This window comes from Lygodium microphyllum, chromosome 24 (genome assembly GCF_053477565.2).
Source record: "Lygodium microphyllum isolate KBCC chromosome 24, Lygodium_microphyllum_v1.1.10, whole genome shotgun sequence".
Taxonomy (NCBI): Eukaryota; Viridiplantae; Streptophyta; class Polypodiopsida; order Schizaeales; family Lygodiaceae; genus Lygodium; species Lygodium microphyllum.
Window position 1 is genome coordinate 28,051,676 of NC_141158.1, and position 25,568 is coordinate 28,077,243.

Here is a 25,568-nt window from a genome sequence, read left to right on the forward strand (position 1 = left end):
AAGGGTGAGCTTAGGCTTAACCTCATGCCTCAACCTTGCCAAACATGCACAAACATTAATCATATTTTTCTTTAATTTTTAAAGCGCAAACACCTATTTCTTCCCATTTTTAAGCTATTTTTCTCTATTTATCTATACATAAAAATAGGTTATTTTTTAATCTATGATTAAGGATTGATTATAACAGTTGAGAAATGGTTTTAATCATGATTTTATCCCATGCACATCTCTTTTTCCCACCCGAAGCCAACAAAATCTTCATTTTTACTCTAAAAATACACTTTTCAAGTTTTAATTTATTTATTACGATCATGTATGACTATGGGTTCTTCATTTTTCCATGTGCAAGTCTAAAACATAATGCAAACAAGATTCATGTAAATTTTCTTTCTATGTGCACACCATTTAAGCCATCAAACAACAACACTACACTAAATCCTAATATCAATCTTGCATTTGTAATAGGACAAAGTCCAACGTCTACCTTCCCTTCTCCTTAGAGGGAGATCCCATATAACATATAGGTATAATACCTCATAGCACAATAATACAGAAGCAGCTCTTGGCTGATTTCCGCGGCTCCACTGCAGCTCTCCTACATCTCAGGGATTGGCCCCAAGATGTGCTGCCTAGCATATAAAACATAATGCACAAACTCCACTCTTTTCTTCTTTTGTACGATCCAGGAATATATAGATCCTCACCAAACAGTCCCAAGGAAATCATACAACTAACCTACAACAAAGGTTCCTTTTCACTCCATGTATAAGTCATGTCCTAGGAAGACAATTGCTATACAATCCAGGAGATTATACCATGTCATGCATCATGCATAGTGCATATGATCCTAGTGCAAAAACAATATTTATCAAATCAACATTTTGTGATGTGGAAAAAGAGCCCTTTCATGATCTTCCCTAAACGTATGCTTCGATGTATGGAGACTAGTACCAATTTCTCATGCTACTAGCCTCTTAAGCTAAAATATCCCAACTCTAAATGAAATGCACATTCAAATATTTCAAAGATTCAAACCTCTCAGCCCTCTTAATATCTTAACATCGCCCTTTCCCTCTAACGTTTAGGTTGTACTGTGTTACAAAGGTGTAGGTTTTTGTTTTATGTCATTTTTAATATAAAAAATAATAAAAACATACTAGAATATACAAACATGGGTGAGTTGAGGCTTAACCTCATGCCTCAACCCTGCCAAACATGCACAAACATTAATCTAAATTTTTTTAATTTTTAAAGTGTAAAAACTTATTTTTTTCATTTTTAACTATTTTTCTCTATTTATTTATACATAAAAATAGGTTATCTTTTTATCTATGATTAGAGAGTGATTATGAAAACTAAGAAATGGCTTTTATCAAAATTTTATCCCATGCGCATCTCTTTTCCCCACCCGAAACCAACAAAATCTTCATTTTTACTCTAAAAAGACGCTTTTCGAGTTTTAAATTATTTATTACAACCATGTACAACCCTCAAACATGATGCAAATACGATTTGTGTAAATTTTCTTTCCATGTGCACACCATTTAAGTCATCAAACAACAAAAATAAAGTAAATTTTATTTATAAAAATGATGCATATCGCTTACTTGCGTGCTGCATGTGTTTTTATTTGCAGCTAATCTTCAACGCAAAACATCTCCCCTCAACCTTCTCTTGATCTTGGAGCAATCGAGTTCATGCTCGTCATCACATCCTCTTCTTGATTCTTGCCATGTGAAGCACCATTTGGGGAGGAGAGAGAAATACTAGATTTCTTGCAAACCATTCATGCAGCCATTGCTCGCACGAGAGGTGGCGATAAGAAGGTGAAAACATCAGCAATCCATGGCTATTAACAATTGCTATGAGTATTTGCAACCTCTGACTTGGCTTAAGGCTCCCTCTCTCTCAATTCATTTGCGATGTGCCATGGAGGGCTTCTCTTTTTTTTTTCATCCCGAAAAAAAAGTGCCCCCCCCCCCATTCGTCAAGTTTTCGGGGGCCCCAAAGGGGAGTCCCCCAAGGGTCACACCCTTTTGCCCCTTAAGCCTTTTTAGACTTGGTCCCCTTTTAGTCTTGGCCCTCTTTTCCATCCTATCTTCTGCATCCGGCATCCAATTCAAGTCCACAAATTTCTGGCAGTCCGTCTCTCGAGGTCCCACACTGCATGGAATCTTCTAAAGTCCATCTAATATGTGAAGAAATTATGAAAATTCCCCAACCGTCATTCGATGGGTCTTTAAAGCACATTTTGCACCCGTCTCTGACTTGCCGCTTAAAATCAGCTGACTGCAGCCGCCACCCTCGACGAGGTTCAATTTTCTCCTGAACTTCGAGTTTTTTGAAAATGTTCTAGCACTTTATGGAGTCAAAAATCACCGCTCATTGGCAACCACAGGATAGGGTGACTCAGCCCATCAAATCCCATGAACTGATCTGTACATACACAACCACAAAGAACATCAAGCTGATACAAAATAGATGCACAACAAAACACATCACAGCTCTCACCCTACCCCCTATCAAAACCAAGGCATGAAATCCAGGAGGAGTAGGCCCAGCATAACCTGACAAAAATCCTAAAGCTAGTCACTAAGTGACTGCTCCAACACAACCAAGCTAAAAAGAACTATCAAAGAGGTCATCCTTAGTGGTGGTCTGAACTACCTTCCTAACTGAGGACAACGCAACCAAGAATTCCTCCTAGGCGAGGACTCCTATAGCTTAAGCAAGAAAGATTATCTTTCACCACATTTTTTCTTTTAGGCCTTGATTTTCCATACTCGGGCATGTAAAAAGGAGGGATCTGAGCATTGTAGTGACCCAAGGAGAATAGGGCATCGGCCTTAGAATCTATCTCAGTACCCAAGAACTTACCAAGCCCTCACAATGCAACACTTAATCCTTTTCTGATGCTCACTTTTATTTTCGCTCCAACCTTCTCTGATCCTAATTTTTCAGCTAGATGCCACCCCCATGAAGACAAGGCATCGGCCTTGAGTTTGACTTGTCCCTAGGAACCTACCAAACCTTTGCAAGGCGATGAACAACTACTCAATGATTTTTCTTTCTTTCCTTTTCTATTTTTATAGGGGTTAAAACCCCTTTTTACACACCTCTGTATATGCATTTTTAGATAGCTTCAGAACTTGTTCTTCTCTTGATATTTAAGGGTAGGCTTCTCTAACTGCCTCACACTATTAGGAACTCCTAGAATGGCTGCCTAGCAGGTCAGCAAGACGTGGTCACTAGGATTGCCTTCTAAAACACGTATTTTCGTGCCTAACCATGCCATTGCAGGAGGCAACAACTGCTCAAACCTCCCACATACATACTAATCTATACGTGGGACTTCATGCCTTGATTGTGGGTCCCCAAAAAACAAAAAGAAAGTACCCCCTTACATACACATATATCATTATTTGCTGAAGGAAAAAGACTTGGGAAGGGGGAGGAAACCACTTGGAATGGCCACAAGAAGCTCCAATGCAACAAAGGCTCACTCTAGGCACTTCATCAAACTTGTATGATGCAATCACTCAAACAAAAAACCATTAAATAGGCCTGCACTAGACAGACATAGAGCCCTCTTGGCCTAAAGAGATCAAGCATTTCATAGCAACCTGACTGGCCCTCTTGGCCCAACGTAGTCTATTACATAGTTTTCTCATAGTATCCAAAGCAATCAGCCTTCCTAGCCTAAAATAGATAGGTCATTCTAATCCATGCAATACATGGTCTCCTTGGCATATACATCACAGCCTATCAAACTAACCAAGATACCAAGGATAGCATACAATAGGACGACTAGCCACATGCTACTCATGCCACATAGCTCAAGGCTTAATCTTGGGCTCTTTGTAAATCCACTAGCCCAAGCCTTTCTACTGATATAACCTTGATATGGCCTATCCTTCCTTGGGTACCATTGGCTAGGTGAATGACATCGTTGGGCTTGCATGTCCCACATTTATTTTCATCCAAATGAATTGGTCATTCAAGCGGCTTAGAGGCTCCTTTGGCAAAAAGAATCATAGCTTGGTGCTCATTCAAACCTTCGCTATTTGGGTTTTGACATAAATCAATGTTGCAACCCAAACTAGGCAGGGTTTCAATCCGAGACCCATCACATGACTGTATCCTAGAGCGGTGCATATTGTCATATGTATCATTATGACCTTTTATCACACCTACATGGGAATTGATCAGAATATATCTGCATGGTGTTATTGACCTTGTATCTAATGCACCATCCACATTTTGAGAGATCTTGGGTTTCCAAACGCATCTCACACCCCTTCTTACATTCTTAGGCTGCCTCAACTACCCACATTGTGCGAATGGACTCACTGTGGATTTATCCCTATTACCAAATGGCTTCACAGCCTTATGGATTCTATTTAGTACAAGTGGTCCTTTAGCATGCTACATCTTCTCAACGTGAGATGTCTTTAATTGCCTTTGTCCACTCTACAATTGCCTATTTATAGGAACCATGCTCTTACTGATAGGAACAACATCTACTCAAAAGCATGACTCATTTAAAGATGGCAAAGGTCTCTTTAGAGCCTTTCCACTGGCAAAACTAGAACCACCCATAGGATACTTATCCATACTTACAGGCCCAATGGTTCTATCAATGTTACTGTCACAACTGCCTCTCATGGGAACATTGTAAGCCTTGATGGGACTTATTGGGCTTGGAATGTTTTTATCCCGTGGGGATATATTATCCCTACTATTGCCATTTTCCGCTTGGAGCTTTTGGCTACCAAGGTTCCCCTCATAGGCTGCCTTTGTATCAACAAGTGAGATGTCTCCTTGTAGAAATGGTTGGAAGCTAGGATGCACTTGTAATGAGCGTAGAAAACTCCAAAAGTTTTTCCAATATCTCTGAATATGTCTCTCAAATGGCATGTATCTTTGCTTCCCTTAATGACTTAGGATTCTGCATTCCCACTTGGATTTGCATGTTAATCTCTAAGCCACTCAAAAAGAGCTCACATAGCACATCACCTAGCAATGCAATAGCTCTTCTTGGCTAAAGCCTCAGAATATCATCAAAGGCTCTAGTGTATTTGTTAATAGAAGGACATGACTCGTGCCTAATCTGCATCAGTTGCCCTAAAACTTGGGTCGTAGGTACCTTCTTCTCATATTCATCCAAAAATCAATCACTCAACTCCTCAAAGGATTTAATAGCCCTTGGGAGGCTCCAGTACCATTTTCTAGCCTCTCCCTTTAGAGTACTTGAGAATACGAGAATCCGATCAATATGATCATACCCACTTGCAAGGCAAGTTAGGCCGTATTCTCATAAATGCACCATCAGATTCTCATTAATCAGCCCATGAAACACTGGGAGATCCCTATAAGGAGGAGGGCACTTAGTCCTTTCCTTTGGGATTAGCACTGGGGCATTAAAATCCTCTTATTCCTCTTGACCTAGTACCAGTGTGTTAAGGTCTTTAATTTCTTCCACTTCCCTTTCCACCAACTCATAAAGTGGTTTAGGGAAGCCAACACTATGCAATATGGAATCTATCCCATCATCTACCTAGTGGTGTTTTAGTGAGCCTATTCTCATCTACCCCCACTTTGCTCGATAGATCCTAATAAAGTCTTATGTGCTAATAATGGTGTTCCACACACATAGAAATCATCAAATGCTTTATGGATCTTAGCAATCACACTATGATACCCAATTGTGTTGGGCACTCGCATCGGATGTTTCTTGAGATTATAGTCAGCCTGTCCTCCTATCTGCATATTGACCATCGTTGTCACAGTCTTTTCTTCTATGGCATTATCATCATGAATGATCATAGATGATTGTGCCATCTTAGCATTACTTTCACTTTCTCATTTCTCTAATCCCCATGGGCTGTTAATCTTAGAGGTAGCTCCATAGATATTTTCCCATAGTGACCCAAACTCAAGCATGGTGTCACTTTTGGGGCAAAGGCTAAAATACTCAATCACATGATGTGTCCAAGATCCCACTAGACCATTTAGGATAGATAAAGTATATTTTGGGTTCTAGGATCTCTTGGATTAATTGTCATAATGATGACTAAAGTTCTAACCAGTCTAACTTGACATCCACCACTTCAAGGCAGCTCTCAATTAAAGCATAAGGCTAACAGGTCCCGTATATGACCAACATTCAAAACTGCCACTTCTAGGTAGCTCTCGATAGATGCACCACACCTATTGAGACCTAAAATGGGCTTGACACTGGCTCTCTAGCACTGGATGGGCCTCTAAGTCACATAAGACACCCTGCACGGCCTCACGGTTAGGAGTATCTAGGGCTCACACTACACTAAACCCTAATATCGATCTTGCATTTGTAATAGGACACAATCCAATGTTTACCTTCCCTTTTCCTCAGAGGGAGATCCCATAACATATAGGTATAATACCTTGTAGCACAAACATAGGGAAGCACCTCTCGGCTGATTGCCACAACTCCACTGTAGCTCTCCTACACCTCGAGGATTGGCCCCAAGATGCACTACCTAACATATAAAACATAATGCACAAACTCCACTCTTTTCTTGTTTTGTACGATCCAGGAATATATAGTGTTAAGATTGTGGGAGAGAAGGAAGGAGGCTCACTTGTAGCTTTCTTGCTTGCACAATGGGGGAATACACACAAAGGTGGAGGCTGAAAACAGTTTTCCTCTTCTTAGTTGTGTAAGACAAAAGAACTCAAGTACATAGAAATAGAATAACCCTATATATGGGTCTCAAACCAAACTCAACTAACTAAGGTGTCATACTAACTGAGCCACGAAGTAGAGTAGATAACGATATTTGTCATCTAGCTATTATTCATGGGCAGTGTACCAACCGCATCTGCAACTGACAAGTCGGTGACATAAATGCACAACGGTCACCTTGGCATATCACGAGTGGAGCTCGATATCTCAACACTCCCCCTCGAGCTCAATCCCAATTCCTGCACACCAAGCAGGTCTCTAAACTTGCGCAGCTTCTCTGCATCCAATGCCTTCGTAAATATGTTAGCTACCTGATCCTCTGTGCTAACATAAACTAGATCAATAAGACCTAGTAAAACCCTCTCCTACACATAGTGATAATGCACCTCAATGTGCTTTGTTCTAGCATGATAGACTGGGTTATTTGCTAAGTGTATACTACTCATGTTGTTGTCACAATAAATGACAACTGGCCCATCTGTAGGCTGATGCATATCATAAAGTAGCTTATGCAACCAAGCTACCTCACATGCAGCCATTGTTGCATCCCTGTACTCAGCCTCTGTTCTCGACAAGGCAACTGTAGGCTGTTTCTTACTGCTCCAAGTGACTGCAGCACTTCCAAAAGAGAACACATATCCACTGGTAGATCGTCTATCAGAAATACTACCAGCCCAATCAGCATCAGTGTATCCATGCAACTATATCTGAATCCCAGTCTCATAAAATAGTCCATACTGCAATGTGGACTTCACATACCTGAGTATGCATCTAGCCGCATCCAAATGTGGTTTCCTTGGAGCCTGCATAAACTGACCTACCAATCCAACAGCATAGCTCAAATCTGGCCTAGTAATAGTCATATAAATCAAACTTCCTACTATGCGTCTGTACATAGTAGGGTCTTCGAGAAGCTCACCTGCATCTACCCTCAACTTCACATTCTGCTCCAAAGGAACTGAAATAGGCTTACAGCCTGTCATCCCATATTTGGACAGCATGTCCAATGCATACTGCATTTGCAAGAGCCATATCCCACTTGGTGATCTAAACACCTCAATGCCTAAGAAATAACGCAGCTCTCCCAAATCCTTCATCTCAAACTTCTACTTCAATAGCATTTTCACATAAAGGATATCTTCATCACTATCACCTGTGATAATCAAATCATCTGTTTTTCTCACATAAAGTGAAAAATCTACCTTGGAAATCTGAAAGCCAATTGTGACAAGATACTGTCCTATCTTGTCAGACCATGCTCTAGGTGCTTGCTTCAAGCCATACAAGACTTTCTTCAACCTGCAAACAAACTCAGGATGAACAGCATGCACATAACCTGGTGGCTGCTCCATATAGATCTCTTCTTGCAAATCACCATGCAAGAAAGCATTATTTACATCCATCTGATGTAAAGACCATCCCTTTGATGCAGCCATAGAAATGACTGCTCTTACAGTTTCCATCCTTGCAATCAGACTGAATGTTTCTTCATAATCAATGCCATATGTTTGTGCATACCCCTTGACTACTAATCTTGCCTTGTATCTATTCACAGAACCATCTACATTGTGCTTCACCTTATAAACCCACTTACAACCAATTTCATTCTTATCTTTAGGCAAAGGTAGCAATTCCCATGTAGCATTTGCTTCCAAAGCATCCATTTCTTCATCCATGGCTTTCTCCCATTTTTCTTTTCCCATGGCTTGCTCAAAAGACGTGGGTTCTGGTTCCTGTATCACTTTGACTATATAGGCATAGTGAATGGCTGTAAATCCATCATATTTCAACCTATCCACAGGATACCTAGCTCTGGTAGACCTGCGCAAAGTAGGCTCACTTCCAGATGCTCTAAAAACATCCCTGGTCTTCCTTACTCCAGGTGTAACAACAGAAGGAATACCCAACTCATCATCAATGCTCTATTCTGAGCCACTGGATTCACCATCCACATAAGAGTGACCTCCATTCACATCAAACATGGGCTGATCTAACTTCTATTTTCCTTTTCATGATACCTGCATACCACTATCTGCATTGCTTTGAGAAGATTCTCCTGATCTCAATCTTCATGTCCATGGCAAAGAATGTGAACCACTGCTAGAGGACACTCCAGGTCCACTAATATTTTGTGACTGCTGCTGTGAATTCTGTGCAGCATTACCATTTTGTGCATCTACATCATCGATCACATTTACTGGTTTATACCAGCTACTCATCTCATCAAAAACAACATCTCTGCTCACTGTAAATTTACAAGTAGAAGGGTTATAGCATCTATACCCTTTCTGCTTTTGCAGAGAGTAACCAATAAAGATGCACTTCTCAACTTTTGGATCCAACTTGGATCTCAACTCATCTGGCACATGAACATAGGCAATGCAACCAAAAATCTTCAAATGAGAAATATCTGGTTTCCTACCAGTATACCTCTCCTCTGGAGTCATCCCATGTATTAGTGCAGTGGGAGTCATGTTCATTATGTAGACTGCTGTAGTAACTGCTTCAGCCCAGTAAAAATCTGGCAAGTCTTTTTCGTTGAGCATGGCACAAGATACCTCTCCAATATTCCTGTTTTTCCTTTCTGTAATTCCATTTTGTTGTGGGATATGACTACACGAATATTGTTGCTTTATGCCATGCTCCTGCAGGAACCTTGCAAACTCATTTGAGAGGTACTCTCCCCCTCCATCTGACCTTAGGCATTTTATTTGCAAGCTTGTTTCTTTTTCAACCACAGCTTTAAGAGTTTTGAAATGCCCAAAAACTTCACTTTTCTTTTTCATAAAATACACCCAAACCTTTCTGCTATAGTCATCAATAAAAGTGACCAAATAATGACAGCCTCCAAGAGATGCAGCTTTTGTAGTCCACACATCAAAGTGGATTAATTCCAATGGCTTCTTACTCTCTTGAACATGTCTAGGAAATGGTTTCCTTGCTTGTTTTCCAAACTGACAGGCTTCACATACCTTATGCATTTCTGCAATCTTGAATTTAGGCAATCCTGCAACAATATTTTGGGCCTGCATTGATTTAAGTCGCTGTACATTAACATGACCAATGCGTTTATGCCAGATATCAATATCTACAACTACACCGGTCCCATGTGCGAACATTGCTGCACTCAATTCAGGCATGTCTGCATCCAACATAAACATTCTGCCCTTCTTCTTTCCTTTTGCTATCAAGCGACCTTTATTTTTCATATCCTCAACAAAGCATCCATGAGGATTAAATCTGACCTACAAGCCCTGCTCAACCATTTGACCAACAGAAACCAGGTTCTTGGTGATATTCGGGACATGAAATACATCTGACAGGTATTTCTTTTTCCCATCCTACATAGACAAATGAATTTTTCCAATGTGCACAAAAGGATGTGCAGTATCATCACCAGTCTCCACAAATCCTGGTTTTTCCATTTTCCTTGCATCTTGCATCCATTCTGCATGACCTGTCATGTGGTTTGACGCACCTGAGTCAATATACCACACTTCATTGCTTTCTTCTACACTTGTCATAGAATTGTTCATGTGCTGCACCATAAACAAATGCTCATTTCTGTCATCACCCTGTCTACTAGAAGATGCATAATTCCCTTGTTGTAATTTCCATTCATGATGTCATTTTGCTTTTTATAGCAGTCTTTAGCCATATGACCCATTTTACCACAATAGTAGCATTCAACATTGCTATTTGCATTTTGGCCTCTTTGCCATCCACCACGACCTCTTTGGCTCCCCCTGCCTCTAGAGTTACCACGTCCTCCTCCATAGGACTAGTTTTCTTGAGTTTACTGTATATTCTGATTTCTACCACGGCCTCTAGATCAGCCTCCTCTACCTCTGCCTCTGCCTCTTCCAGCATTTGAGTAGAAGACAGTTTCTTTTGAAGTTCCTCCTGAAGAAGATGCACCACCATTTCTCTGCTCCTCAGAAATTAGAAGAGCAATTAACTCCTCAAAATCAGGAAATCTTTCACGGACGGAAATGGATGTTCGAAACTGTGCATAATCCTTTCCTAGACCATTCAAGGTCACAGAAACTAAATCATCATCTTCCACTGGCGACCCAATGGAAGCAAGTGCATCTACAATCTTCTTCACCTTCATGTGGTAGTCATTGATGCTCATACTTTCTCTTTGCACATTGTGCAACTCTTGCTTGAGCTGCATTTTCTTGGCTTGCGTATTCGTGCTATACATTTTTGACAAAGTATCCCATGCCTCCTTTGGTGTACTTGCATCCTGAATATGCACAATCATAGAGTCTGAAATACTGATAGACAGCCAGTACATAAGTTTTCTGGCTCTCTCATGCCATCCTTTAAATGCTTGCATTTGCTATTGATTGGGAACATCAGGAAAAACTGGTTCTTCTTCATTTCCTGCAACAAATTCCCAATATCCTTTTCCCATAAGGAAATTCGTCATTCTAAACTTCCATGCTTGGAAGTTGTTCTTGTCAAGCTTTTTAGTGAAAATCTGTGAAACAGAATCAGACGCCATTACAGAACACTACAAAAAATTCTGTTACTGCAAAGAACACAGCTTTAGCCTCACAAGGGCAAATCTGCAAAACTGACGAAAGTGGTATTTGACCACACAGTCACTTCCTAGTGACGATTTTGCATCAACAGGCAACAAGGATGATTTTGTAACTCCTAATGTCTCTGCGCACAGGCATACGATGCAATTTCTACAATAACTTTTCACCGACCTGTAGAACAGTGGTCGCACAGCATAAAACATAGCTTTTTCCTGAGTGCATGCAGAAAACTTCCGCCTCCAAAACAGGCCCCAAAATGGCCTCAAATAAAAAAAACAAAGCAACCGAGGGCTAAAGCCCTTTTCCCGCAGCATATACTGCCCTCTTGCTACACCGCGAAGGTTCTCTCAATCTGAGACAATGAACTCTTGCACTTTCCGATTGTGCTACCTGCAGAGACTTGCTCCCAAAATAGAAAAATGAAAGCAACACTGGTCCTCTTACCAGAACACCGCGAACTTGGTTTGCTTTCTTGAGCTCCTTACCATGAACAAGGCTCTGATACCATGTCAAGATTGTGGGAGAGAAGGAAGGAGTCTCACTTGTAGCTTTCTTGCTTGCACAATGGGGGAACACACACAAAGGTGGAGGCTAAAAACAGTTTTCTTCTTCTTAGTTGTGTAAGCCAAAAGAACTCAAGTACATAGAAATAGAAGAACCCTATATATGGGTCTCAAACCAAACTCAACTAACTAAGGTGTCATACTAACTGAGCCACGAACTAGAGTAGATAAGGATAGCTATCATCTAGCTATTATTCATGGGCGGTGTACCAACCACATCTGCAACTGACAAGTCGATGACATAAATGCACAACGGTCACCCTGGCATATCATAAGTGGAGCTCGATATCTCAACATATAGATCCTCACCAAATAGTCCCAAGGAAACCGTACAACTAACTTACAGCAAAGGTTCCTTTTCACTCCATGTATAAGTCATGTCCTAGGAAGACAATTACTATGCAGTCCAAGAGATTATACCATGTCATGTGTCATGCATAGTGCATATGATCCTAGTGCAAAAAAAATATTTATCAAATTAGCATTTTGTGATGTGGAAAAAGAGCCCTTTCATGATCTTCACTAAACGTATGCTTCAATGTGTATGGAGACTACCACCGATTTCTCATTCTACTAACCTCTTAAACTAAAATATCCCAACTCTAAATGAAATGCATAGTAAAATATTTCAAATATTCAAACCTCTTAGCCCTCTTAATCTCTTAACATCACCCTTTCCCTAGACTAATGTTTAGGTTATGCTGCGTTGCATAGGTGTAGGGTTTTGTTTTTTGCAATTTCGATATAAAAAGCAATAAAAACACACTAGAACAAACAAAAGGGTGAGCTGAGTCAACCTCATGCCTCAATCTTGCCAAACATGAACAAACATTAATCATATTTTTCCTTAATTTTTAAAGTACAAAAATCTATTTTTCCCATTATAAAGCTATTTTTCTCTATTTATTTATACATAAAAATAGTTTATTTTCTTGTCTATGATTAGGGATTGATTTTGACATTTGAGAAATGGTTTTTATCATAACTTTATCCCATGCCCATCTCTTTTTCCCACCCGAAACCAACAAAATCTTTATTTTTACTCTAAAAAGACACTTTTCGGGTTTTAAATTATTTATTATGACCATGCACAACTATGGGTTTTGCATTTATCCACGTGTAGCTCTCAAAAATAATGCAAACAAGATTCATGTAAATTTTCTTTCCATGTGCACAACATTTAAGCCATCAAACAACAAAAACAAGCAAATTTCCTTTATAAAAATGGCGCATATTGCTTACTTGTGTGCTGCGTGTTTTTTTATTATTTTTTCGAGTTTCCAATGGAACAAACAACAACAAATCCTCAATGCAAAACATCTCCCCTCAGCCTCCTCTCGATTGTGGAGCAATCCAGTTCATACCGGACAACCGTCATCGCATCCTCTTCTTGATTCTTGCTGTGTGAAGCACCATTTGGAGAGAGAGATGGAGGAGAGAGGAAGACTAGATTTGTTGCAACAAATTCAAGCAACCATTGATCGTGTGAGAGGTGGTGATAGGAAGGTAAAAATATCAGCAATCCATGGCTATTAACAGTTGCTATGAGTATTTGCAACCTCTGACTTGACTTAAGGCTCCCTCTCTCTCAATTGGTTTGCGCTACGCCATGGAGGGCTTCTCTTTTTTTTTTCATCCCAAAAAAAATGGCCGCCCCCTCCACCCCCCCTCCGCCCCCCATTCATCAAGTTTTTGGGGGCCCCAAGGGTCACATCCTTTTTCCCCTAAAGTCTTTTTAGACTTGGCCCCCTTTTGGTCTTGGCCCTCTTTTTCGGCCAATCTCCCACGTCCAGCATCCAACTCGAAGTCTGCAAATTTTTGGCTATTCGTTTCGAGGTCCCGCACTGCCAGGCATCTTCTGAAGTCTCATCTGGCATGCCGAGGAATTATGAAAATTCCCCAACCGTCACTTGGTGGGTCTTTAAAGCACAATTAACACCTGTCTCTGACTTGCTGCTTAAAATCAAACTGACTATAGCCTGCTGCCTTGGACGGGGTTCAATTTTCTCCTGAACTTTAAGTTTTTTGGCAATTTTCTAGCACTTTATGGAGTCAAAAATCACCGCTCAAACATTGTATAAGGTCTAGAAACCAAGACACCCAAATTTTGGGTAACCTTTTGCCATGCTTGCTTCACCTCCAAAACCAAAGTATCATGAATATCGCAATATTCTCATTTAAGTATCACAAATCCATCAACATCAACATCCAAATTCTGAAGTATCTTCTACTCAACAACATTCAAAGGGTGAAATCTATGCAACAATAATTTATGATCAACCTACAACCTCCCATACACATCCATAAACTGTTGCATCTCATCTAAGCACTTAGTCTTAAGCTCCTCGGTCCACTTTTCAAACAGTTGCACTAAAATTTTATTATGCTCAATAACCTACTACAACTTTGCAATCTGAGCATGATGATGTAAGAGCAAGGCATCGTAGTGAACCCTTTTTTACTACTATTGAGACAAAACCTCAGACTTCATCTTCTCGGTCTACAACTAATCTTGCAATCTTGTAACTTCTACTGTAATCCTTTAGTTAGCCTGCTCACATTGCTTCAAGTACATCATTACTCTCTGTCTCATAGCCATAACACATGCCATGCTGCTAATCGTAAAAGTATCAGCCCCTAATAACTGACCCGAAGTAGATGGAACATTAGATATGTGAGTAGACCCGAGATATTTACCCAATGCATTCTTAATGGAAATAGGAGTATCATTAGAAACATTTGATGACTTATTTTCAAAACTAAGGCCTACCCCAAAGCCAAATTCTTCCAATTTTCTGCTTCTTTTTCATTGAATATACATTATCCAAAGTCTTCAAAGCACCCATTTTAACATGCTTATTCATATGCATGACATGGTCAAAACTGGGTGTGTTATTTTTGCAAGCTTTTGATTTCGTGCTTTTGCAATTGAAATTGATTTTTAGAGCTTTTTGAAACAACCTTGGATGCTTTCTACAAATGACATGTCAAAAATATATTGTGCATCATGCATTACTAACCCATTCACAATAAAGGGAGCAATGGTGTTGAATAATCACAACAAATAATAACATTCCAAAGTTTTGCATTACCCAAAAGGAGTACAATATCTAGAAAGGTTCCAAGATCTTCATGTAACAAAAAGGACATGTCACACCCTAATGAAGTGCATGATGATGAGTCCTCCAGAACAATGAATGAGCCATGCTTATGTTGGGCTTCCTACATAACAGGGCATATCTTACTTGTTTGCCCTAACACAAAGGCAAGGTCTGTGGGGGTTAGTGTAGGTTGATGTATGACCATGTGCTCCTTGGGTTGAAGGCCAAGTATGTGCATGTACACATAATACATATGTTTGCAAGCAAGAAATGCCTTTTGGTTAGATTCTCTTTTTTGAAAATCAGGACAAGTGCACCTAGGCTCTTCTTTGATGTGCACATCATAACAACTCTCTGTCAAGACTCGAAATACTGAATGTTGTCTCTCAAGTTGCACTACCTCCTCCAAGAATGTCACAACCATGCAACCAGCTGTCTCTATTCTCTTTTGTGCATCTTTGGAAATTCCATGTCTCCACTTGCGTCTTCTCCCGCTTGAACCACATTCTATAGAAATAGGAGGTTTGTTCTTCTCGTTCCTTGGTGGTGCTGTAAAGCTAAAGCAGGCAAACTTGAAACCAGTCTGTCTTAGGCTGCTACACTCTTCCTTCGATATATTTGTTCCTATATCAACTGGCCACAAAGATGGAACAATTGGTGATGCTATCACTTGTTTCTGCACAGCGTTTGTATGCTTGACATCATGATTACAGAACCATATCCATTGTGCAATGGCCTTGTTCTTATAGGCTCTCTCAGACCAAAAGCATGGTGCGACTAACCCCACTTGCCAACTCTGTAATTTGCTGCTGCAATTCTTTCTACCCTCCATACCAAAACACTTTCTCACACAGTTAGGTGGTGTCCTTCGTAAAGCCCACTCCTCCTGTGCCACTTCTACCTCTTCTACGTGAGTTGATGTTTCCGCATTTGGTGCACTTACTCCACCTGCAAAGGGCTTGATTGGTATCTCCTCATCCTCTTGGATACATATCTCTTCCATCTTTCCATCGTCAAACTGTATACTCCACGGCCTGCCCCTGATTTTCCTTTGCCTTGACTCCATCACGTATCCCGGTCTATGAGAACTTACAGTTGCTCCACCTCCCTTCTTTTTTCTTTGCACAGTCTCCCTATCACCTTGCATTATAGGCTCCTCGTACAAAGGACTTCCAGCTACAACACCTTGCAATGCCCGTGCAACAGAGGAGGGATTTGGGGATTCCCTTTTGCTGGCACTAGCCAACAAAGACTCCATAGAAGGCCCAGATCCAATAAACCTCCCCGTGGTATAGCCCAACCTCTTTGCACATTGAATATATGCATTCAAGACATCACTAACACATGCATCATAAAGTGATATCTTTCGTTTTCCACCCTCACCTGCTAACCAACTAGCATGGACACTTTCTGATAAGTTTATGCTTGGAATTTGAGCATGTTCCCAAGGACTTTTGTTAGCCTGCGGAGTCAAATCCAAAAATAGAATCAGTAGCTCTTCACATTGCTACATTGTGCAACAAATCTTAAGGAGCTGGAAAAAATGTCACACTTACATGAGATTCAATTCCTCCCCAGTGGGCAATTCTTTGCTCCCACCATTTCAACCACCTATCCAAAGCCTTGATGTGTTCCTTGTTGACATTTCGTGCCCACCAATCTCGGATAGCAGAGGCTTGAAGTGAGGCTAGTTGAGTTGTCGTTGCTAGCCTCCATGCTTCACACAATTCAATGTGGTGCATTTGTTTATCCACAATGACTAATTTCTTGGTATGCTTTTGCAAACTTTGCTCCCAATGAAAAAGACAAGAACGCTCCCTCCCTTCCATTATGTTATGAGGCCCTCTATTGTACACAGCCCTTATTGCCATCCAATTCGCACTTGCCTCATCGGACATAAATCCAGCAAAGTCAGGTGGATCCTGGCCACATTGAACCATGACAGAATTCAAATTTCTCCAAAACAGGATTTGAGACTCTTCATCCTCCTCTTTAAATTCACATATTGCAATTACTTGCAATGCTCTCATGCTAGTTCATGATTGATACATTAGTATAGTGTTCATCAACAACAATTTAATTTCAATAAAAGCTTTCATTATGTTGCCACATACCCGTGATCATAAACTGAACAAGACATAGTTGCCCACCCATCAATCCTATGGGTATGATCAAACACCCATGCACGTCGTAAATCTCCAGTCCCAATTCGCCTCATACGATTCACTAAGTCCACCCCTGATGCTGGTCCCTTGGTGGACATTTTAAACAAGTAGCACTTCTCCTTGGCATCACCTTGTCCTGGAAATCTACTTCCATGGAAAAATGGGAAGACACAACGTTTTTGCAAAAGAAGTATGTTGTCATACCCATCACCAACCACCTGACCTTGTTTGGCTCTTTCTTGTGAAACAATGCCTTTGAATCTATGTGTTTATTAGAGGGTTATTTCAAATGCAGGACATACATTGTAAGCAGAAAATAATAATGCACAAGCCTACCCTTTATTCTGCACAAGTGGCATCATTTCTTCTAGAAAATGATTAAGATCCACCTCTGTTGCCTCCGACTCGTCTTCTTTTGTTAAAGATTCAAACAACATCTGCCGAGCGACTAGCATCTGTATTTTTCGTGGGCCTCCCTTTTCGATCTTTAGGACCGTGCTCACAAGCCTCCGCACCTTGTCAAGGGTTGCCCTCTTAGTGCCATGTTGAACACTGTGAGCATGCTCCCCAACATGGATCACCAAATGTGTCATTGTAGGATCCAGCGGCAACACATAATAGATCATGCATTTGCAAATGGCTACACAAGTAGCAACATTAAGACAATAGTGACATGTTATCTTGGAGTTTCCCTCACTTGCAGGATAACCCATGCTCACGGTTCTATCCAAGTGACCATGGAAAAAAACATCATTGTATTTTCCCTCTGTTATGTAGTAAGGACAAGTGATCCTAAGACATTGAAGACTTCCAAGACAATAGCTCAAGCGCACAGTGCACTCAATTGCCATATTTGTCTGTGAGGTCCGCGACCACAGGTGACCATCATATTTTTGTTCCATACCCATCATTCGTTTCTTGCTATCTGTGGCTGGAAGCTCAAAAGCAATTGTGCCATTATACTCGATTGGGAGCTCATCCACCCTTCGTGGAGGTCCACAGAGCGCTAGTAATTTTTTCAATCTACCCATTCTAGCTTTCTCCTCAATGAAGGCTGCAATCGAGTTATCATAGGAAGATAAGTCCTCGCTTTGGCTGCCCACACATAGGTCCTCCCCGACATTTGTGTCATCAACATCCTTCTTGTTATCTGAGTGTACGTCAAGACACACTGGAGTTGATTTGCTACAACCTGGAGTACAATCAATGTAGTTGTCAATCTCATCTTCTATTGACTCAATACTGTTAGAGATGCACACATAGTTACATGAGTGCCTGATAGAGTAGGTGGCTAATAATGTACTATCAATCAGATAGTGCGCATGCCCTTCATGATCCCATCTTGGAGACACAGTGACATTGTTTGCTCCACCATCATTCTCTATGATGGCTTGCAACCCCTGGAATTTTTGTGTTGGAGGCAATAGATTCTGTAGGTAGTACTCACTCAAAAGAATCTCCCCATTTCTTAATGAAACCCTGTGCTTTAAGCAGTCACTGGCTAGTCTCCATGTCAAAATAGCAAAACTCGACATGTTGTGCCCTCTGGTGGGTTAGTATTTGATGAAGAGAAGAAAACTCTGAATATAGCTCATAGTGTGTATTTGATGAAGAGAAGGCAACAGTTCATCGTCACTACAAGCGGAGAGAAATCAATATAAAAATTTACGACTCAACCACCCACCATCCTTCACCTTTATGCACTCATAATTTATTTATGTTGTATTAATTATTTAATTATTTAACGGTCAACTAGTTACCTAATTACGCAATCAACGGCTAACTTCTTTATTAGGGTTATTAAGTCTCTCCTCAACTCTCTCCTCTCTTTCTCAACTCTCTCCTCTCTTTGCTCTCACTCTCTCTCCTCTCCCTCTCTCTCTCTCCCTTCTCTCCCTTCTCTCTTTCTCCCTTCTCTTTCTCCCTTCTCTTTCTCTCTCTCTCCCTTCTCCCTTCTCTTTCTCCCTCTCTCCCTTCTCCCTTCTCTTTCTCCCTTCTCTTTCTCTCTCTCTCCCTTCTCTCTTTCTCCCTTCTCCCTTCTCTTTCTCTTTCTCCGTTCTTTCTCCCTTCTCCCTTCTCTTTCTCCCTTCTCTTTCTCTCTCTCTCCCTTCTCCCTTCTCCCTCTCTCTCTCTCTCTCTCCCTTCTCCCTCTCTCCCTTCTCCCTTCTCTTTCTCCCTTCTCTTTCTCTCTCTCTCCCTTCTCTCTTTCTCCCTTCTCCCTTCTCCCTTCTCTTTCTCTTTCTCCGTTCTTTCTCCCTTCTCCCTTCTCCCTTCTCCCTTCTCCCTTCTCTTTCTCCCTTCTCCCTTCTCCCTTCTCTTTCTCCCTCTCTCCCTTCTCCCTTCTCTTTCTCCCTTCTCTTTCTCTCTCTCTCCCTTCTCTCTTTCTCCCTTCTCCCTTCTCTTTCTCTTCTCTTTCTCCCTTCTCTTTCTCCCTTCTCCCTTCTCTCCCTCTCTCCGTCTCTCTCTCACGACGGTGCCCCACAACTCCTGCAGCTCCTGTAGCTCCTGTAGCTCTCGCTTCGTTCCTGTAGCTCCTGTAGCTCCTGTAGCTCTCGCTTCGTTCCTGTAACTCCTGTAGCTCCTGTAGCTCTCGCTCCTGTAGCTCACGACGGTGCCTCACGACGGTGCCCCACAACGACGGTGCTCCTGTAGCTCTCGTATCCTGCGCGACTGTCCGTAACTCCTGCAGCTCTCGCAGCATCCGCGACTGTTCGCAACTCCTGCAGAACTAGCGACGATCAACGGCTTCGTCCGTGGCCTCCCAATCAACGACTTCTTCCGTGGCCTCGTCCGTGGCCTCCCAATCCGTGATATCAACGGCTTCGTCCGTCCCAAGTAACATCTTGAGCCCCCCAATCGTCCGCGTCCACGCAGACGATGGGTGGGCTTAAGCTTGGTCATTTGCTTAAGCTTTGTCACGCTTCGTCTTTTGGTCACGCTTTGTCTTTTGGTCACGCTTCGTCTTTTGCCTTTTGGTCATGCTTAAGCTTTGTCACGCTTTAGCTTGTTAATTTGGTCATGCTTCGTGTGGGCTAAGCCGTCGTGTGGGCCTCCAAGGTAACACCTTGAAGTCCCCCCAATCATCCGCGTCCACGCGGACGATGGGTGGGCTTATGCCCCATGGCAACTGTCCCGTATGCCATCCCCTCATTTGGTTATGCCGTCCCGTCGTGTGGGCCTCCAAGGTAACACCTTGAAGCCCCCCAATCGTCCGCGTCCACGCAGACGATGGGTGGTCTTATGCCCCGTGGCAACCGTCCTGTATGCCATCCCGTCATTTGGTATGCGCCGTCGTGTGGGCCTCCAAGGTAACACCTTGAAGCCCCCCAATCGTCCGCGTCCACGCGGACAATGGGTGGGCTTATGCCCCATGGCAACTGTCCCGTATGCCGTCCCGTATGCCGTCCGACAGGCCTCCAAGGTAAGAGATTGAACCCCCCATGGATACAAGCGTGTGGCTTCATCCCATATGCTTCGTGAGAATAAGGTAAGAGATTGAACCCCCCAATCGTCTGCGTCCGCACGGACGATCCGTGGGCTTATGCACAAGCGTGTGGCTTCGTCCGTGGCTTTGTCCCGTGACCTTAAAGAGATTGATTGTGTTGCTAATCTTAAAGAGATTGATTGTGTTGTTAATCTTAAAGAGGTTGATTGTGTATCTATTTGTAAGTGTGTAGAGAAAGTTATGGCACCTAAAAGAGTGCTTATAAAGAGAAAGAAATGTGTGTCACCTCATAGTAGCCGTGAAGTCTGTATGAAGCTACGTTCAGGATGTGTTCCTGGGCGGATCTTAGAGCAAGAAGCATCATCACGTTTGAGATCAGTGGACACTCCTTCAACAAAGAAAGGACGTGGTCCAAAAAGATGTGTCTACATTGATGACGAAGCACAAGTGGATGGGGACTCCAATACAATTGACGGGGTTGCGGAGCACACAGGTAGTCACTTATGTGTCCATTTCATTTACATATGATGCTTTGTTCAGTGTTATGTATTAAATATGATTGGTTTAATGCTACTTTTTTTAATTTTTACTTATTAATATGTGCTCCTACAGAGACTAATGTGCAGCATGATAGTCTAGATGACAAAGAAGAGGTGAGTGGTGATAGTGATCAAAGGGAGAATGATGATGAAAAAGAAAAGAAGCACTCAAGGAACTTAGGCAAGCAAGTCTCTCTAGGACTGATGAAGGATGTGCTGAGTCAATTTTATATAAAAAAGAGGACGTTACCTCCTCTTGTGCCTCTTTGCAGATTAGTGGCTCATGAGGCAGTCAGATTTGCTACGGATGATGCCCAGTGGTTGATTCCTTCCTTTGATTCCACTGGTTATCTTGAGACTATGGGACACTTCCTTGTGTCAGTTGAAGGTCCGAGAGGGGAGACCATGTCTGTGACAGCCAGCAATCTAGATGAATGGGGTCCAATATGGCGTCAAAGAAATGAGGATTTTGAGAGGGCTCTTGGAAGAGAGTGGCAAGACCTTAAGGGTAAAAAGTTCTTGGTTTGGGATGGAAACCACAGGCTTAAAACGTGGTGGAAACGCATCAAGGAAAGTAAGTTGTCCACTATACATGCAAGTATTGAATGTTTGTATCCCATTCTTATGTTTGTTGGTTTTCAATTACAGAGTACTCCGACTGTGCTCACTACCATGTTAGTGTATGGTGCCAATTCATTGAGGTGCCCAAGGCAAAGGAAGCAGAGCTACTACTCGCACTAGACACCACCAACGCGTAAGTCTTCTTCCTTTAACTATGCTCCTCTTTGTAATATGTTACACTTACATTCTCATATTATGCTTTTGTTTGTTTTCAATAGTATTGCCAGAGCTCATGTTACTCCAAATATTGCGCATGAGGTGTATATGTTTCAAAAGTTTGGTATTGCAAACAAAGACTCCATTCTAGATAGATTGAGTCCGGCCATGAGGAAGTGGGCTGAGGTTGAGATGAGTATAGAGGCAAGGTATTATCATGGTGTTGCTCCATGGTATAACTCTCCTTGCGGTTTAATATCTCAGCTTGTATGGAAGGTGATTTTCTTTCTATGGCTCACTTGTATGAGATGTGCTTTTCTATCTCTAATTTAGTTTTTTTTTGGAATGATAGGATGAATTTCATGTCTTCATCTCAAAAGAAACTGCTAAGCTTGAGGCTCTTGGTCTAGATGAGGTAGAGAGGAAGAAACATTTGGAGAAGGCTACAAGGGTGGAAGAGGAGCACCTTAAGGATAGGGGTTACAAATACCTATCCATTGCTAATCCCCAAAATGGTGATGAGTTCTTTAAGTTATTATTTGGGCTAAAGTGGGATGATGCAAGCATGCTCAAGATCACAAGAGACAAGCTGTATTGTCTCACAAGCTCAAAAATCCCTGCGGAAAGGTAATTTGTATATATAACGCAAGGTGTGTGTATGTGATGCTTTTTTCTTCAATGCTTTCTATTTGTGTATATTGTTGTGCATCACAGGAAAAAAATATTGTTGCATCTTATGAGTCTCACAAAGGCCAAAGACCCCCAATACCCGCATTTTGGTGATTATAAGCTCTTTCGGGTTTACATGAAGAAAGAGACATATTGGGCTCACTTGCATTCGGAGGCACTACTTCAGATTGATAGGATACAAGTAGAAGGTCCACAGCTACCAGATTCATTTGAGGAGTTCTTTAAGCTTAACATGAAGAATCATGTCATGCAGGTTGACTCAATGCAGTGCATTCATATTGCTTTCTTAAGTTCTTTCTTAAAATGTATATGTGCTAATGTTAAGCGCTTGTGAAACTTGTGTAGGCTTTTGTACACCTCTTGGATGGAGTGAAATCTTCAGATGTTGCAGAGAAGATGCCAGAGCTTACGTTTTCAGCCAAACGTGTGATTTATAGGTTAGCATGCATTTTCATATTAGATTGTGTGTCTGATTTTCATATTAGATTGCATGCATTTGCTTGCGTAATTGGCAAGAATGTTGCAGGTGGATACTACAATGTGTAGAAGAGAAGAGGCTGGATGCAACTCCACAATTCACAAGAGAGTGGATTGATGTTCGTGACGAGAACACTATGTATTCTCCATCATTACGTGATAGAAAATTGACGGCATGGGAGGCAAGTGTTTGCCCTTGGTGGCTGGATTACCCTGTGGGGGTTATCCCTAAGCAAGAGAAAGATCTGCATGACAGTAAGTACTTCAATCTATGTAAACATCTTGTCGCTTTTGTAGCAATAGTTTTTGTGCTCATGCATGGGAGTCTAAGGGTGAATGATACTATGTAGGATTCAAGGAGGGAGTTGATACTCATGAACCGCTTACCGCACCCACCACTGTAGAGAAGCAAGCAACCAAGGCTACGAAAGGTGCCACCCAGGGTACTCAAGGTAATCCAGGGAGAAAAAATGTGCCAGAGTCCTCTATGGTGCCCACCACCTCCTTTGTTGCAGATTCATCTCTTGGTCGAGAGAATTGGGAGAGGCGACCTATGACCCGTTTAGTAGGTGTGAAGTCTTATATTAACTTGAAATTCGTGTATGATTATTAAAAATAAATTACTTTGAGATAATTGTTGCAGGGTTCCAGTATCAAACATATGTCAATGCTCTATTAGTGGATGTGACCCAAATTGATAGATTTGCCCTTGATAGGTAGACATGACAACTACATATTGCAAGAACATCAATTTACATGTTGCATATAGCATTGCATCATTGGTTACTTTGCATTAATGACTATGTTGTTTTGTGTATAGCATCAACAAGTTTTTTGCAACACAAAAGATGCATCTTTATAGCAAAGATGGAGTTCCATGTCAAGAGGTGGCTCGATTGATATTTGCGGATTTTCCTACGAGCTTGCTTGTGGATGCTCTAGGTCCCATCCCATTGGGTAAGTTATGCTTTCTATCACACAAGGGTTTACATCAAACTCACTTCTCATATATCATAATACCAATGTTGTTTGTAGAGGAAATGACTATTCCCAAGTGGAACACGTTCTCAAAGGGTCTAGTTATGGGTTGTATGGACCTTGCTCGCGAGTATTTGGCCGACCAGGGATTCTTAGTCACTATGTGCTTAGCAGAGCATATAGGTGAGTTTATTATGGATGCGGCAAGGGTGGGGTTTGTGCTTCACCGCACTTGGACACTCATGTGTGACTCCAAGGCTTATCGACATCCCGTTACTAGAGAGGCGGTAAGATAACAAAGTTGGATACGTTGAACGTACGGTTGTATGTTCTAAATAAAGTTTATGTTACATGCTTTAAATAAAAACATGGATCACTTATTCTATTTCCACTTGTGAATAGGTACTTGATCTTACTGTGTGTCTTTGGCATCGTGCTGGTCATGTTGTGCCTTGCTACGACAGAGAGGCTAGGGAGAAGATTTCAGAGAGATTGTTTCCAGCGTATCGTAGCTACATGATGGATGATTGTGTCTTTCCCATGGACGTTGATGGTGTCATTGTCAGAGGCGGAGCAGAGAGGTCTCATCTTTTCTTTCGGTAAGTAGTCTTGCATGTTTTTGCTCTCAGGTTACCTTGTATGGTATTTTCATTGTTTCTACTTGCATGGCCGCAAAGATTCTATATCTTGATTGGTGATATGTGATTGGTGATATGGTTAGGTGGTTACTAGCTACATTTACAAAACGCTACGACTATGTTTTGGATGTGTTTGCGGGGTGTGGTGGTTTGGCGCGGGCCAGTGCAGAGGAGATGAGACATTGCATGTGTCTAGAAATAGATGATGTGCTCTATGGGGAGTGTTTGTCCACCATAGTGTGTGGACCGGTACCATGCTGAGAGAGTGTGTGTTTTTTTTTTTCGAGAGACTCTAGACATTTCATTTTGTTACTACTTTTATATATATGTTTATTATACACTTCGTCATGTGACTATGCCCGATTTTGTCTAAGAGATTACATGCATTGGGATCTTTGATTTGTTTTTAGGAAGAGTGTACCTTGCAACTATTTGACACGAATATATTTTACTAGTTTTCCGTTGGTTTTGTTTTCTTGATGTGTGTGTGTTCATGTAAATGTAATGTGTTGTACTCCTTAAGTAAGACTATTTATATGCAGAATGGATATGTTGCACGAAAAAGCTCGAAAAAAAGAGATTGATTAGAAAAGAACGAAAATGAAAGCCCGCAAAAATAAAATCCCCTTCAAAACTCATATGATTTCCATGGTTTAATTCAAATTCCAAGGCCACTTGCCTAGCATAAGCCTCTTGATACCTTGCTTGAAGCAAATCCCTATAGAGTGCATACTTACCCTCATCACCCCCAAAAAGAGTATTAGCATTCTCACTATCTTTACCATGACTATTATCCTCAGTCATAGTATCAGCATCACCTGTATCAATGGATATAGAATCAAGAGTCCATTTCAACAAAGCATCCATAGTCAAATCTGGAAATTGCATCCAAGCATATTCATATAAAGCCACCAAAAA

General features: G+C 41.4%; 1 protein-coding gene across 5 annotated transcripts in view; it reads left to right on the forward strand.

Annotated features, from left to right (window-relative positions):
• The window catches only part of LOC148014939 (uncharacterized), a 48,479-nt gene extending 23,398 nt beyond the window's left edge, over positions 1 to 25,081 (forward strand). For 4 of the 5 annotated variants that reach the window (XM_087665837.1, XM_087665838.1, XM_087665839.1 and 1 more), the window contains 14 exons: positions 20,777 to 21,044; positions 21,164 to 21,664; positions 21,739 to 21,844; positions 21,930 to 22,143; positions 22,220 to 22,494; positions 22,582 to 22,810; positions 22,903 to 22,994; positions 23,084 to 23,289; positions 23,385 to 23,603; positions 23,678 to 23,750; positions 23,855 to 23,991; positions 24,070 to 24,299; positions 24,415 to 24,611; positions 24,734 to 25,081. In XM_087665837.1, coding sequence (XP_087521963.1) covers positions 20,792 to 21,044; positions 21,164 to 21,664; positions 21,739 to 21,844; positions 21,930 to 22,143; positions 22,220 to 22,494; positions 22,582 to 22,810; positions 22,903 to 22,994; positions 23,084 to 23,289; positions 23,385 to 23,603; positions 23,678 to 23,750; positions 23,855 to 23,991; positions 24,070 to 24,299; positions 24,415 to 24,611; positions 24,734 to 24,911 — 2,910 coding nt within the window. In that variant the 5' untranslated portion in view covers positions 20,777 to 20,791 and the 3' untranslated portion in view covers positions 24,912 to 25,081. The remainder of the gene's footprint in view (positions 1 to 20,776; positions 21,045 to 21,163; positions 21,665 to 21,738; positions 21,845 to 21,929; positions 22,144 to 22,219; positions 22,495 to 22,581; positions 22,811 to 22,902; positions 22,995 to 23,083; positions 23,290 to 23,384; positions 23,604 to 23,677; positions 23,751 to 23,854; positions 23,992 to 24,069; positions 24,300 to 24,414; positions 24,612 to 24,733) is intronic. The other variant, XM_087665840.1, reaches the window with a different exon arrangement.
• The last annotated feature ends 487 nt before the right edge of the window (positions 25,082 to 25,568 follow it).